This window comes from Alternaria postmessia, assembly GCF_024291825.1.
Source record: "Alternaria postmessia strain BMP 2775 chromosome Unknown scaffold_80, whole genome shotgun sequence".
NCBI lineage: Eukaryota > Fungi > Ascomycota > Dothideomycetes > Pleosporales > Pleosporaceae > Alternaria > Alternaria postmessia.
In genome coordinates this window covers 20,796-35,508 of record NW_026260153.1, presented here as the reverse complement: position 1 = coordinate 35,508, position 14,713 = coordinate 20,796, and the positions used below count along the sequence as shown (strand labels likewise).

At 50.8% G+C, this 14,713-nt stretch overlaps 4 protein-coding genes across 4 annotated transcripts; 2 read left to right on the top strand and 2 right to left on the bottom strand.

The window, feature by feature from the left end:
- Window positions 1-93: 93 nt before the first annotated feature.
- J4E82_009004 (uncharacterized protein) lies at window positions 94-1,225 on the top strand (the record flags this gene model as incomplete). The annotated part of the gene is made up of 3 exons (XM_051735234.1): window positions 94-267; window positions 314-704; window positions 756-1,225. The coding sequence occupies 3 exons, from the start codon at window positions 94-96 to the stop codon at window positions 1,223-1,225; spliced, it is 1,035 nt and encodes a 344-aa protein (XP_051584988.1).
- Window positions 1,226-1,586: 361 nt separating this feature from the next.
- J4E82_009003 (uncharacterized protein) lies at window positions 1,587-2,894 on the bottom strand (the record flags this gene model as incomplete). The annotated part of the gene is made up of 3 exons (XM_051735233.1): window positions 1,587-2,404; window positions 2,458-2,741; window positions 2,797-2,894. The coding sequence occupies 3 exons, from the start codon at window positions 2,892-2,894 to the stop codon at window positions 1,587-1,589; spliced, it is 1,200 nt and encodes a 399-aa protein (XP_051584987.1).
- Window positions 2,895-6,886: 3,992 nt separating this feature from the next.
- J4E82_009002 (uncharacterized protein) lies at window positions 6,887-12,233 on the top strand (the record flags this gene model as incomplete). Its single annotated transcript, XM_051735232.1, is given in 8 exon segments — window positions 6,887-7,344; window positions 7,397-8,254; window positions 8,273-8,313; window positions 8,358-8,461; window positions 8,511-8,632; window positions 8,685-9,006; window positions 9,057-9,128; window positions 9,180-12,233. 8 exon segments carry the CDS (start codon window positions 6,887-6,889, stop codon window positions 12,231-12,233), a joined length of 5,031 nt encoding a protein of 1,676 aa, XP_051584986.1.
- Window positions 12,234-14,136: 1,903 nt separating this feature from the next.
- J4E82_009001 (uncharacterized protein) lies at window positions 14,137-14,651 on the bottom strand (the record flags this gene model as incomplete). The annotated part of the gene is made up of 2 exons (XM_051735231.1): window positions 14,137-14,492; window positions 14,579-14,651. The coding sequence occupies 2 exons, from the start codon at window positions 14,649-14,651 to the stop codon at window positions 14,137-14,139; spliced, it is 429 nt and encodes a 142-aa protein (XP_051584985.1).
- Between the last annotated feature and the right edge of the window lie 62 nt (window positions 14,652-14,713).

Below are 14,713 nucleotides of genomic sequence, written 5' to 3'. Positions count from 1 at the left end.
AGGAGCGCAAGACCGCACACTTGGGATTCGACAACATCTTGACTGATGACTATGGAGACTTGGCATTTTGTTATCTGCATAGTCTGAGTGGCCATGAGTGCACTCTACCAGCGAGATGCAGCCTCGATCCCCGATCGAGGGCCCGCACTTGTCTTCTTGATGTGGGCTCTGACTTTTATTTCATTCATTACTGTGGTTCTTCGATTCATCTTCCGCGCGCGTAAGAACCAGATCGGCTGGGATGACATCTTCATGGGTACAACCTGGGTATGTGAATCGCGGACTGAAGTTTGCTTGCACTGACGATTTCAAGATGTGCTTCGTAGGATGGTCAATTGTACTGACGTTGTATGCCAATCGCGGCGGCTGCCAGCACATCTGGGATGTGGAGAAGCGCGGAATGGATAACCTGACAAGAGCCATCCTGCTGAACTGGACTTCGCAGATATTCGGCATTGTTGGCGTGGCGTCCGGAAAGATTTCCATCTCAGCATTGCTGCTGAACATCATGAGAGACATGGGCTGGACGTGGCAGCGCATCTACCTCTGGAGCGTAACGATCATCTTCACGAGCTTGGTGGCCATCTCGTGCTCGCTTCTGACGTTTTTACAATGCCGTCCTCCACAGCGCTTGTGGGATCCGCGAATCGACGGTACATGCTTGGATCCTAAAGTCATGGCCGCCTATGGCATCTTTACTGGTTGTAAGTCAGTTCGATAGCTACGTATGAAGCTCAAAGTGCTCACCTTAGCAGCCTTCTACACCTTTGCCGATGCTAGTCTGGCGATGATCCCACTAACCGTCTTTTGGAAGCTCCGGATTAGCGTTCTTCAGCGCATTCAGTTATGCATCGTTTTCGGACTCAACATCTTGACGTCGGTATGCTCCGGCATTAAGACGCGTCATCTTTCACAACTCGGTAACCGCACCGATCTGACGTGGGCGACATATGACATCTTTGTCTGGGTCACTGCTGAGCTCTTTCTGCTGGTCGTGTGCGGCACCGTGCCCACTCTCTACCCGCTTCTGCGGTGGATACAATCGCTATGTGTGGTGATCAGGCGCAAATTGTTGCCGAGATCGGTATCGAACGAAGACCCTTTGAGGCGACCGGATGAGGTGTTGACGATTGGCAAGATCAGGATGCGACTGAAGAGACAAGATACTGCAATGTCGTCGAACAGCGAAAGCCAAGCGAATACTCTTGGGCCGGCCAGGAGCTGATAATTCAACCAGAGAGAGTTCGATACACTCAAGGCGGCATTTGGCCTGGTGTCATGCCAAAATGAAGAAAGTGGGCCACAAAGCAAACAGCAGGCGCTGGTTTGGTGCAATTCGCAACACCAAGGCATGTCTACGCTTGTCAAAATCTCGGCCTAGATGGACCTACCTAGGCACAAGCATCGTGAAGTGTTGGAAAACAGCCAGGCCTACTAGAACTGTTACAGCTATATGCGGGCCCCATTGTGGGGAAGGATAAACATCATGGACTCTCCAGCACATCCCTGCCACCACATGCGTCGCTGTGCTATCGCATTCAACGCAATGTATAGCACTCGTCGAGAAGTGTCTCAAGTCAGCGATGCTACAGCTCACTCCTTTCACCGCGAGCTTCTCTCTCGCTACCTCCTTTTTCCAACGTTCGTACCGCCTCGTTATTTGCCTTCAAATGCTCGAATGCCGGTGCATCCTCACCTAGCCCCCAGGCAAAAACTCCTCCGAGACCCTTGTCTTTCATGATGACATGCACTTTCCGCTTGATAGCCTCAGGCGTATCCCAAGTCCAGAACAAGTTCTCTTCAGCATCCCAATAGTACTGTCCGCCACCAACCTCATCATAGACACCTTTCTGCATCGCGCGTTCGTATGATGCGGAGAGTTCTTCAGGAACGGCATCATGCCATGAGAACGCACCAGATTTGCCTAGGTCGGCGCCTGTAATGGGGTCTTCCATGAGTTCAGTCGCACAGCCGATGGCATTGGTGTTGCACGTTGAGTTGGCAGCCGTTTTATACCATTTGATGTAGAATGCCAACCCAAGATTCGCCTTCTCGGGCGGTACACCGGCATCGAGATACGCGTCGATGGCTTCAAGAGAGTTCTGAATACCAGTATGATGCTTTGTCACGTTGTCGCGACGGTTGAACAGGTCGTATGTCATGATGTTTAGGTAGTCAACGGCCTCCATGATGGCGGGGATGTTAGATGGGGTGAAAGCGAGCATGTCGCGTGGTAGCCCAGGGACAGCTGCCGAGATGGTCTTCTCTGGGCCTATGGCAGAACGGATTTCGGCGAGAAGTTTAGGATACGCATCAATTTCCCAGGCTTTGTCAGCGTTGAGGTGACCAGGTGTTTTGTAGTCTTCGCCGTTGCCGCCTGGATACTCCCAGTCTACATCGATACCTGTACTGATAAGCGTCTGGTTCAACCTTGGAGAACCATAAGTTGCAATATACCATCAGCGCCTGTCGCGTCAAGCATTGCTTTGACGTTGCTAGCAAATAGCTTCCGGCTTTCTTCGGTCTTGGCTGCTTTTGAGAAACCATCTGTGTCTCCCCATCCGCCAATTGCAACTTGGATGATGGTACCTGCAGAAAACTTGGGTCGAACTTCGTCGATACTTGTGAATAGCGGCCAGTCATGCTGATCTGGAACGTTGAAAGTATCTGAGCGCATGAAAGCAAGAGCAACCTCGGTAATGTTTGCAACTAGTGACCGCTCTGGAACTACATTATGTTGCCTGATAACTATCAGCAATGTCGCGTCTCCTAATGATCGTGGATCTCTAGCGCTACCCTGTCAAGTACATGATGTACTTTAGTCCAGGATTGGCTGCCGCTGCAACAGCGAACGTCGAGGCTAGGCAGAGCCATGACCAGCAAACTACAGCCATAGCTGTCTGCGTATCTGTGGAAGACGAGGCTTTTCGGGGCGCACTAAGACGTGTTACGTGTGATGCGATGGAAGTGGTTGGTGGCGTTGTAGACGCGTCAGGAAGATGACCCAGCCCCGCATCGCGACGTTTTCGGGCTAGCGTCTTTGGGTGACGATCACGTACCTAGGTAGGTATACCCAAATGCCTAGGCATTAGGCTCATGCCATCGGTATAGCAAGGCGTTAACGACCAGGAGAAGTGATTCTCGAAAGGCTTGCACCTGCTTATCATGCCTTGCCGGGCTAAATGTGGTGGTGGCTTAGGATGACGCGCGATTGGTGGGAAGAAGCCAGGAGCTTCAGCCTTCCTGTGGGTAATGTGTCATCCGCGCATCTCATCTTCAGCCTGGTCGGTTTGCTCGATAAAGCCCACTACAATTCATTTCATCTTTCCAATATACTAACGATGTCGTCATTTCCTGAGCGTTGGTTGACGAAGCACTTTCCAAGAAAGACAGCCACGTCTACGCAAATCACTACCCATCCTCTGTCGCAATACGAGCCCCTAGATTCTGACCTCAAAGAAATACGCGTTCTGGAAGTTGCGCCTGGCATAGGTGATGAACTCGTTGAATGCACCATGAGACGCATTTCCCTCCGCCACGAATTCGTGCCAATATACGAGACCATCTCATATTGCTGGGGACCACCTCGACCTCCTTCTACGATAAGGCTCAATGGGCATCTGACACCCGTACCAGCAAGCTCAGAGGCCGCATTAAGACGCATGCGACTCAGTGGCAGACCGCGAACACTTTGGATTGACGCCGTCTGTATCGATCAGTCATCGGTAACAGAACGTAGTGAGCAGGTGGCTTTCATGTCGACAGTCTATCGCAGTGGAATACGTAACCTTGTATACCTAGGCGAAGATGACGGTATGGCGAGAAGAGGTGTGAAGGCGATTCAAGACGTTGTTACCGATATGCGCACGGCAACCGCTGACATGACCCTGCTATCTCAAACCATCCATGCCAAAGGAATAGGCTCTATTCTGGCGTCGAACGAAGGATTCAGCGAAGACGTTGATTTCGAGGCTCTCGAGGCTCTCTTCAGCATCTCTTGGTTCAGGTAAGGGCGCGCACCAAACTTCCAAGAACTTTCGGGACTGACGTTAACCATCGAAGACGCCTATGGGTATTGCAAGAAGTCATTCTCGCAACGTCTAGTACCTGCCATTGGGGTACTTCCGAATTCGATCTTCTGGACACAGTAAGAGCTGCAAAGTGGCTCGCTTTTAAGTGCTTTTTCGTTCCTAAGGCCCTGAGTGATTGTGGTGGGTATCAATGTACCACCAGGATGCTCAGATATGTCGACCGTACTTATAGTCGCTTTTCGAATTATAGACCTCTGAGCACGATGTTAGAGTTGGCTCGGCGGTTCGAGAAGACTGAGGCTAGGGATGGTGCTTACGCCATTCTGGGAATTATTGATAGGGACAATGCTCTAGGAGATGATGGGGTGGCATTGCTGAAAGTTGATTATACGAAGTCGATTCCTGATGTGTTGCGAGATGCTACGAGGTATGCATTATGCGAGGACAGCCACGCGAACGTTTTGTGCAATATCAATCACCAGGTTGATGTTTTAGAGGAGTTTCAAACCTTCTCGACATGGACTGTTCGTGCAGACCTGGTGCGCCAGCCTGGAGATGCTGCCGTTCTGCCTGATAGATTTCACGCCTGCAAGGGCCTCGAAGCATCTTCCTTGCTCAGCGACGTATCCTTTGACAAAACTGTGCTGTTACTCCAAGGGATAGCGGTTGACCAAGTCGTTCAAACAACCATCGTCTGTCACCAACGTATCTGGGACGACTATGAAGGACTTCATCAATGGCTAGGATCAATTAAGGACATGACTATACATGATCCTAACATCGCAATGCAAGAGAAAGTCGATTTAGCCATAGCTTCTACAGTGGTAATCGGGAAGACGAGAAGCGGAACAGAAGCACAGCCGGATGACTTACAGGTGCTGGTGGAGTACATCAAGGGCTTGGCTATTCGTGAGGATGGTATCATTTCAGACGGTGTCAGCGTTAGACCAACCGTTGATCACAAGAAGATAGTAGCAGTGCTTAAAACTGTGGATGTGTGGATGTGTAAGGACCGTCGTTTCTTCATCACAGCAGCTGGATTCATGGGTCTAGGGCCTCGTTGCATGAAACCTGAAGACATCGTCGTGGTCGTAAGGGGGAGCGACTTGCCCTTCATCCTGCGAAAGAAAGTCGACGGCTATTGGCTAATTGGTCCAGCTTATGTGCATGGCATGATGTACGGCGAGGCGGTGCAGATGCACAGAAGTCGAGGCGAATCTGAGGTGGTGTTTCACGTGCGGTGAAGACGTCTTGGAGTGAGATGGGATGTGCAGAAAGAATGTCAAGAACATACAACAGCGGGGGTTCGCCAGTGGTTACCCACCAAACTATTAATCCGCTGGTACATTGTTTGTTTATGGCTGAGCGGACAGGAAGCCTAGCCCGCTCTCGTCTGATCACCATGAATGTCCCCAAATCTCCTGTTCTCGGTGATTGACTTGGGAACACCCAGGCCCGTTTGTAGGTATTGAGTCGCTATGGCCGGAGAACACAGCCCCGCGTTCACTATATAATGTTTCAATGATGTTAAAGTAGCCATGCAGCGGTTCGATCGAAACACTTTGATTGGATAGAGCAGGGTGTGTGCACGTTAGTGCGTATCGCTGATAAGACTCCGCTGTGTCTACTGGCCATACCCATACGTGTGGCAGGCGCCAGACCAGTAAGCTATAATCGAACATGAAACCGAGCTCCGCGTGTACAAGCGCATCGAGAAGCCCCCATGGACCACCCAGGCCGTGACGTTGTCCGCTTTCTACTTGTTACCTTCGACGTAAGCGGACCGCACAGATGACAGCGTCGTGAATATCGGGATGTCTTCAACACACTCATCGCTACATCTGCAATTCAACCCACACCAAGAGAGCTGGATACGACGGAAGATTGGAGCAAGACCGCATTCGAGTATGCCACGATTGGTCGGAAAATTCTGGTTGGATAAGTGATGTTCGAAGTACCTACCCTCTACTATCGTCTGATCCTCAACACAATGGCCCGATTTTAGTGGCTGCTTACGCGACACATTATCAAGAGTTTTCACGTGCGAATTCTCGCTACTGCTGGGCTGAGCGCAGAGATCACCTGATGCACCTGGACGTGTAAGACTCCTGCATCAAGTTTGGCGTGACTTGAGGACATAAACTATCATGTTTGGCGTGCGCTGTAAAGACACTGGTCAATCCATCGCGTTCAGTATACAACGTGTGGATCCTAAAGAATCCATATTTATGTGCAAGGTAGGTACTCCAAAGCGTATCGTCAACCCAACGGCTTACAGGTGCTCCGAGAATGCCATTGTACTGGAGCCGTGTCTCCTCGACAGGGCCTGGATGCAGAAGTATGGAGACAACTCAGGGTGTCGCTTGGAGCGGCAAAGCCCACTCAGTGAGGGGGTGGGTTTCTCCCCAAAGAAGGCTATCGTTCAGCCTTGTCATCAGCCCCCAACTCCTTGTCGGTGGCCTTCCTGCATGTCTGTCTCGATGCGTCTTGGCAAGCCTCCTTGCTAAAGAGTAGAAGAGAGAATGCGCTATTTGGTCAATCATCTCCGCGAGCAACCCTCCTTACCACTCGGTCTCGGCCCCCCTATTTTTGACAGTGCAGCGGTTAGTGTTAGAGCGGCTCATATCTGCAGTCGAGTTTGGTTCCCTGCCAATAGCATCACTCTGCCTGGCTTCTATGCAAAGCTGCCTAAAGATAGACTTGAGATGTATGGCTATGGATTCAGCTTCGATGTGTTGCTCGGTTGTGGGGCTGTGCACCACAGGATAAGTAGTGCACCAGGCCTTATGTTGAAGCGCAGCCTTGATATCTTCCGTGATCAAGTCCCTTTAATCTCCCATCATCAATTGCCTCATATGGCGGACCCTATCAGCATCATAGGCCTTGCATTCACGGTCATACAGATCCTCCGTCCAGCAGTTCAACAGTTGAAGGACGCGTACTCTAAGGGGGGTAGCGTTCATCAGTCCTTGGATGAACTCCGAGCCGATTCAGAGGCCGTTTGCGACCTGATTGATAACATACATCGCGTTCTCAAGGCCCCAAATTTCGTCGCTGCGGTGGAAGAAGTGCAGGGCGAGTCGCAGGTCAACTTGCTAGAATGTCTCCAACGAGCTCTTCGAAGCTGCGAGCGCGAGGCTCAAAGACTCAGCAAGCTCCTCTACGACCTTGATATCTCAGGGGCTACCGGCCGCCTAAGACAAGGCATGCTTCAACTGAAGCTTGATAGACGCTCGGATGACCTGCAACACATCAAGCGCAACTTCCAAGATCATAAGAGCTCAATTCAATTGGCGTTCCAGGTCGTCACAACGTATGTCGACCCTTTTTGAGCGACCAACGCAATGGCTGACGAGTTCTTCTAGTTGCAAACAAATGCAGATCGCTGAACGTGATGCTCTCAATGCCGCAACGCTGAAAGCTCAGATCAGTAAACTCGAGGTGGCCTTAGAGCAAATGGCAAAATTGCTGAACGAACGCCTAGTATCGCCAGGAGATAAAGAGCAGACAGTGCTGCTAAGCGAGATGCAAGAATTCCAGCATAGTTCTGCAAGAGTCCGACGTCAAGCCACAATGCGACTCGACCAGATTACGTCTATACTCGAGGAGACGCAGAGCTCACGTCCTATCATCAACAAAACCCGCCCTCCTGTACCACCGCGAAGGGCTGGCAAGGGCCGCGAAACACCGCCTGCAGGAGGGGATCCGCCAATTGACCAAAGCCCAGCCTCGAAGGTGCTGTCAACGCCGACGATGCCAAGAGTGGAGAAACGTGTTGCAAGCATGCCGACCACCCCGACCCCTCCAGCAATCTCGCAAGTGAACGCCTTGAGCCCGGAAACGAATAAGTTGCCCTCACCAGTGCTACCTGCCACGCGGTGTTTAGATACGACTACGACTAGTCTGCAAGTAGAAGCTGAAGATTTCGAGGAGCGGTTATCGTCACTTTTATCGACCGCGTCTGCCCAGCGTATGGGTACCGATAAGCCATACAACGACGAGACAATTCTGGGGGTTGGCGAACTACTCGCAATACTTGGAAAGCATGAGTGGAGCGTACGGCCCAGATTGTATCTCGTTCTCCGGATGATCAACGAAGTACGAGCGATGAACATGCTCATTATCGAAGGGTTCAAGGATATTCACTTCCCTTTCACTGAAGTTGACCTCACTTCCAGTCTCAAATCCGCTGCTTCCAGGCAAAGCTTTCTTCGGCAACAACGGTATGTACTTAGCTCAAGATCAGTCGATCTTGTGCAAGGGGGCCGTCATCATCACCTTGGTAAGCTACAGTTCTATAAACCGTTCCCTGCTGACTTTCACCAGACAAAGGAGCAGATTCTTATTTTGTCACCAAGGAGCAGCTTGGAAAAGGCGGCTTCAGCATCGTCCATCGTGTTCAAAGCAGGATTGACTTGATGGAATACGCTGTAAGGACTTGGAATGTGTTTTGCTAGATGGTTAACTCATCAGTAACAGCTAAAACGCATCGATCGAAGAAGTGGCACATTTTCGAAGGACCGCAAGAAGCTTCTGTCCTTTGAGAATGAGGTCCATAACCTTAAGCGACTGTCACATCATCATCTAGTGAAGCTCCTGGGGTGAGTTTGGGCAAGCCGAAGTACAGTACGCTGCTAACAAGCAACGTGTCAGTTCATACACTGATCGAAGATACATTGGCATCATCATGGAACCAGTAGCTGATCTCGATCTGCAACAATATCTGACCCGAGATACATGGACTACACAAGACTATGTCGTCCTTCGGGGCTTTGTGGGATGCTTGTGCTCCGCTCTAGTCTACCTTCACCATAATAAATGCCGCCATAAAGATCTCAAACCCTCCAATATTCTCATCAAAGGCGAGCAAGTGTATGTAGCAGACTTTGGACTCGCCTTAGACTGGACTGAGGCGCAGCGAGAGACTACGATGGGCCAACCCGAGGCTTATACACCGGCATACATCGCACCCGAAGTGAATTCAGCTACACACGTTAAACCAAATGTTTGCTAACACTATCTTAGGTTGGCATGCTGCAACCTCGTAATACCGCATCAGACGTATGGTCTCTGGGATGTATTTATCTGGAGATTGCAGTACGTTACAAATCGCTTGTACGTATGTTTCAACACTGCTGACACTTTCAGACTGTTCTTACCAAGAAACAACTGCGCTCGAAGGCTGAATTCTTCCAAACCAAAGGGACACTCTCAACGAACTATTGGCAGAACCCAGAGGCAATTCAGAGTTGGATAGCCGAGCTGTCGGATGGATCAACGATTGATCAGCCCTTGTTACAATGGACCGGTAACATGACAGCCAGTAATCCTAAACTAAGACTCACAGCTCAAGATCTCCAAACGATGATAGCACAGGAACAAGCCAAGGGAATCCATTATAGCGGTCCATGTTGTGCAAGTGAGGGTATGACTGGAGACGGAAGTGACACAACATCTTGGGAAGGCTCGCAGTCAGGAGATGAGACCTTTCAGACGACCGTACTGAGTAATGGCATGTCGGACGCACCTACCGTCATCAACGACACTACGAATACATCCATCGGCAGTGACGTGACACTTCAGGCACCTCCCACGAGTATTGAAGAGACGGAGCATACGCCTTCCCATGTACCGAAGCATTTCGGTCATCATCCCGCGGGAGGTGTCGGTCAGTCGCACCCTATATGGCTCAACGTCGGGAACGATACAAATGTACCCTTATGCGCCACACCTGCGGCTGTGACCGAAGACAACTACCCAAGACCGACAACGCCCGGTACGGAAAAGACCAAGGATTTGGATAAAACTCGTGCCGACATACCGGAGGTGCAAGTAACGAAAGCAAAACACATAGCCAGGGATCGCACAGGCAAACGTACTGATCATGAGCACGAAGCCACTCACTTGCGATTTGTGCATATACCAAAGGCTGCAGAACCCACGAATGAAGAAGACTCTTCTCTTACCATCAGTCTTGCGGAAGCGTTTGTAGCCGACGACGGCGCATTTGAATCTCACATGGCCCTTGCGAGGGAGAAAAACCCAAACTGGAGAGATGAAATCACTGGTCTGATCGCGGCTGAGGCTCTCGACAGATACCAAGCCAATGTTATGCTTGTCGCCAGCAACTTCTTCGACGACTCTCTCGCACGTGATGTGATAGAGCACGCCCTCTTTGTGGATCCACAGATCCTCAATCGACGCGATGTGTTCAACCATACTGCGTTGCATTATTCGGCGAACAGACATAGAGCTGGTATGGTAAAGTACTTGATCAAGAAAGGTGCCAATGTAACGATCACGAGCATTCGAGGCCAGACCGCTTTCCACGTTGCAATCCATCGACGAAGCTTAGAGACTTCCAAAATTCTGCTCCGCTACCTTGGCGCAGCAGATGTCAATACCAAAGACGATTGTGGTCAAACTGCACTGCATCTGGCGTGCTATCATGATGCGCCAACAGAAATCATCTTGGGAATGCTGGCGGCTGGTGCTGATGCAAATGTCAAAGACTTGGTTGGCACAACACCACTGAATATCAGCGAGAACATTGGCAACCTGGAGATAGCCAATGTACTACGAGAGCATGGAGCAGACGAACCCGAACTTTCTCCGCCACCGCCACTGTATCAGAGCACACTTTCCCTCGCCCGTCAACAGGAGCCAGCTCATTGCCCGTGTGATGTCTGTTGTCTGTTCCAGGCAGTCAGCGAAGTCGGCGATCTCGTGCCTGATCTGGCATTTTGCACGTGCGCCTACCATTTGGTAAGCCTCTCATTGCAGACGTTGAGCGATGTGAACGTGGTAGTGTCGTGCCTGAATACGTGCACGTGTTCGTCTTGTGAAGGAGAGCGTATCCTGAATGAGAATCGAGAGCCCTGCGTTCAGATTCCGTCTTGCGACTGTGAAGAGTGCATGGCCCAAATCAGCCCACCAGGGCCGTTCACGAATCCTCCTTCTCTACCCTACAGAGACGATTTTGCTGGCCAGCCGCTACCTCCATATCCAGATCATAGCTACTACGACTATATCATCGATGAGTACACCATGGAAGACGACACAGGACCATCGCCACAAGAGATAACGGCCCAGGCCTTGGCCTGTCTTGCCCAAGCTGGATTCAAGGGAAAGAAATCGTATCGAAATGAGCCAGAGAAGGCCCTTAAGTGGGTCATTAGTAACAATGCCACTACACCTTGGGTTGACAAGATTGTTGAAATTCTGCTAGACTGCGGAGCGTCGGTCAATACGACAGACAAGAGTGGGTGTACTGGCCTTCACATAGCTGCTCGAACGCAAGATGTTCGTTTAGCCATGGTACTTATTCAACATGGGGCACAACTTGACGTGCCTCGTCAGGCAATGTTCGCAGCTAAAGCGGATTTCACCCCTCTCAGATACGCGCTCTGGTTCAATAACGCGCTATCGCTTCGACAGCTCTTGTCAGCAGGCGCAAACATCAATGACCAGTCAGCGAATGCTCGGAGTACATTACTCCACGATGCAGTCACACACTATGATCTCCTAGGCTGGCATATACCAATGCTCTTAGCGCATGGAGCCGAGACGGAACTAGAAGATGAGGACGCAAACACACCACTTCATCTCGCAATCTTGCTGCAGCAGAGATTCGCTGTCGTTGCACTCCTAGATGCGGGAGCCAACATCGAAGCCATCGGGAAAGCTGGTGCGAAGCCTCTAGCCATGGCGCTCGAAAGCGGCGATTACGGCATCATCACCCTCCTCCTTGAACGTGGTGCAAACGTACACTCACGTGCTGACGGCATGACATGCGCGCTATTCTACGCAGTACAAATGGGCTACGTCGACATAGTGAACATACTCCTTGAAGACTACGGAGCAAGGGAGGACATTCATCGCACTGATCTCACAGGCCGAAGTATTCTACACGTTCTTGTGCATACACATGTCGATTGCATGCTCAGTATACTCGACAAATTGATTGGAGAAGGCGCGAACGTGAATGCAGAGGACTACTCTGGATCGACGCCGCTACACGAGGCCGCGAAGCTGGGGAGTAGTGTAATGGTCAGTGGGCTGCTAGAGTATGGGGCTACGATCAATGTACAGAATCGTCAGGGCAAGACTCCGTTGGATCTTGCGCAGGCGAAGAAGCATCGTGAAGTTGTGGCGTACTTGGGTGGGACAATGAAGAAGAAGGGTTGGTTTCGCCGGAGTTAGGACTTTCTTTCTATTCGCATTAATGACCTACTTCCGCACTGCGATAAATTTGTAATTCAACACGATTTCAGCCGTCTAATCTCAGTGAGATCCTTACACCTAAGGATAGTGAGCTGGTTATGGTTGCTTGATGTTCACTATATGACCCTAATACGGTATCTTGATATTTGATGAGTCGGAACGATGTTCTAATTTTCAGTGTCCGATGATCATATGTAAAGAAAATGGTGGTTAGTCAGATATATGAAACCATCAAAACAAATGACAGCTCTACACCAACATGCGCATAGCGGACGTCGCTGCCCATCGCTATCGTATTGCGTGCCAAACTGGAGTTGTGGATGTACAAAAAAAATCAAAAACACACAACAGCGGGGATTCGCTAGTGGTCACCCACCTAACTACTAATCCGCCGGTACACTGCTTGTATATGGCTGAGCGGACGGGAAGCCTAATTTTCAGTGTCCTATGGTCGTATGTGAAGGAAATGGTGGATGTTCAGATAGATGAAGCCGACAACTCGAATGGCGACTCTACATTAGTGAGGAGGTCAAAATTCGCTGCAAACCGCCACTGTATCGCGTACTAAGCCGGAGTTGTGGGTCGTGGGCCCTTTGGTATCTAGCGGGTACGGTTCTCGACTTGCAGTGTCTGCACGCGTGTCGCTAAGTGGGCCGACGTCGGTCGAACCTTGGATTTAATTTGTATGAGTTGGCATTGGCTTACACGTTGCAAGCATGTCTCTGTCCCTATTGTACGAAGCCTGTCGGATGTTGTATGTGATACGCTAGGGTCTTCGCTGCCATTGGCATGGTCATGGAGGTTTTCGGCATAGTGAACGTGATGCGCAGAGTTGCTTCGGTATACTCGCTCACGCACGGTGGAAGAAGATGCATGCGTCCGTCAAGATCTTGTTGTCGCCTTTGTCCTCCAATTATGGCGTCAGTCGTGTAGAGGTTGTCGATCATCTTGGTCGGCGGCAGACGCGGTGTTGGTGATGCGCCTTTGCCGCAGCGCGCAGCCACGTGGAGCCCCAACGCGTTCACGTCACGAAAAGTCGCGTCGCTCGAAACGCGTAGCACGTGAACATGATCCTACGTTGACACGATGGATATCTCGATGGAACGTCGGATCAGTCTTAGTCCCCTCTGGGGATATCTTGCTTCTTAACTACCTAGCTATACATCGTGCCCTTCCTCGGCCTCTGCACATCTGTGGCCAACCCCAAAACCAACCTTCGACTTGCTGTGCTGGACGGAAACTGCCCCTCATCATTCATCACCTTCTCACCAAACTGCACGCGTGGTTCGCGTGCGGTACTTCGATGCGCATTGTCACCCAAACTCGCATCTTCACCAGCGGTCTTCAGTAGCGGCGCCTCAAACGCCGATGCTAGTTCTAATGGACCCATGGAAAAAGGCCTTCCTAGTTCCCATCATCCGTAAAATGTTGCGCAGACTGCGATGATGCTTAGGAAGCTTAAGATGGCTGCGGTGACCATGTACTTTGAGTCTGTGATGTAGATTGATTGGAGCTGGTATCCACGGTATGCGCCTAAGGCAGCATACATTTAGAAAAGCTGTATGAAGGGCTAAGAGGCAGAAAGGCGGGGGGTGAAAGGGCGAAATAAACATATAAGTCGGAGTGTGGGATCGTATGATCCACGTTAGTCTAAGCTCCTCGCTCGACCTGAAATTACCGGTCGTAAGCGATCAGCGCGTGCTCAAGTTGATGGTTAGGGATCTTGGGGTAACATGAAAGCGAAGAGAGAGGCGGATAGAAAGTCCGGTTCGACGGAGGAACAGTCAGGTAGAGATACTGAGCTGAGGTGCAAGCCGGGCTGCCTATGGTAAGAGGTCTGTTTACTTGCATGGTCTATTGAATCGGGTATAGAAGCTGATGTTTACCAAGCGGCAGAAGAGACGAACATAAGAGCCATAACAGCGAGGGCTACTTGGGGTGAAGTTTTTGTAACTGAGTATACCGCAGCGGATTGCGGCACACGGCTGCCTTCGACGACGTTGTCTGGAGCTAAGCAAAGGACCCTGTGTTCGATGTCGCCACCTGAATCTCTGATCGTAAACGCCATGGGCACTGCTTCGCGAACATTCTTGTCATAAAGATCGAAATTCTCCCGATCATCTCCGCCGCGCAGCACAGACATGGGCAAAGGGCCGTACGATCGATAGTCGTCCGGTACATCAATGTGCGGGAGCCCGGTCAAAGCACACCCTGTTCTGGTGAAGTTCCAAGGCATGCCTTTTGCATTGTTAGCAAAGATTCCGGTACGAACAGACGGGTAATGCAGGACAATGCTGCTGCTGAAAAGAAGGTGGACAACTTACTGGTCGCAAAAGGGGCACTTGATCCGCAGACTTCTTCGAGATTGCTCGACTGACGACACTCGCCATTCCACATGGATGGCGTGTTGTGTTGCATCGCGAATATGCACTCGTCGCTCAGCACGCCACTGCAGCTTC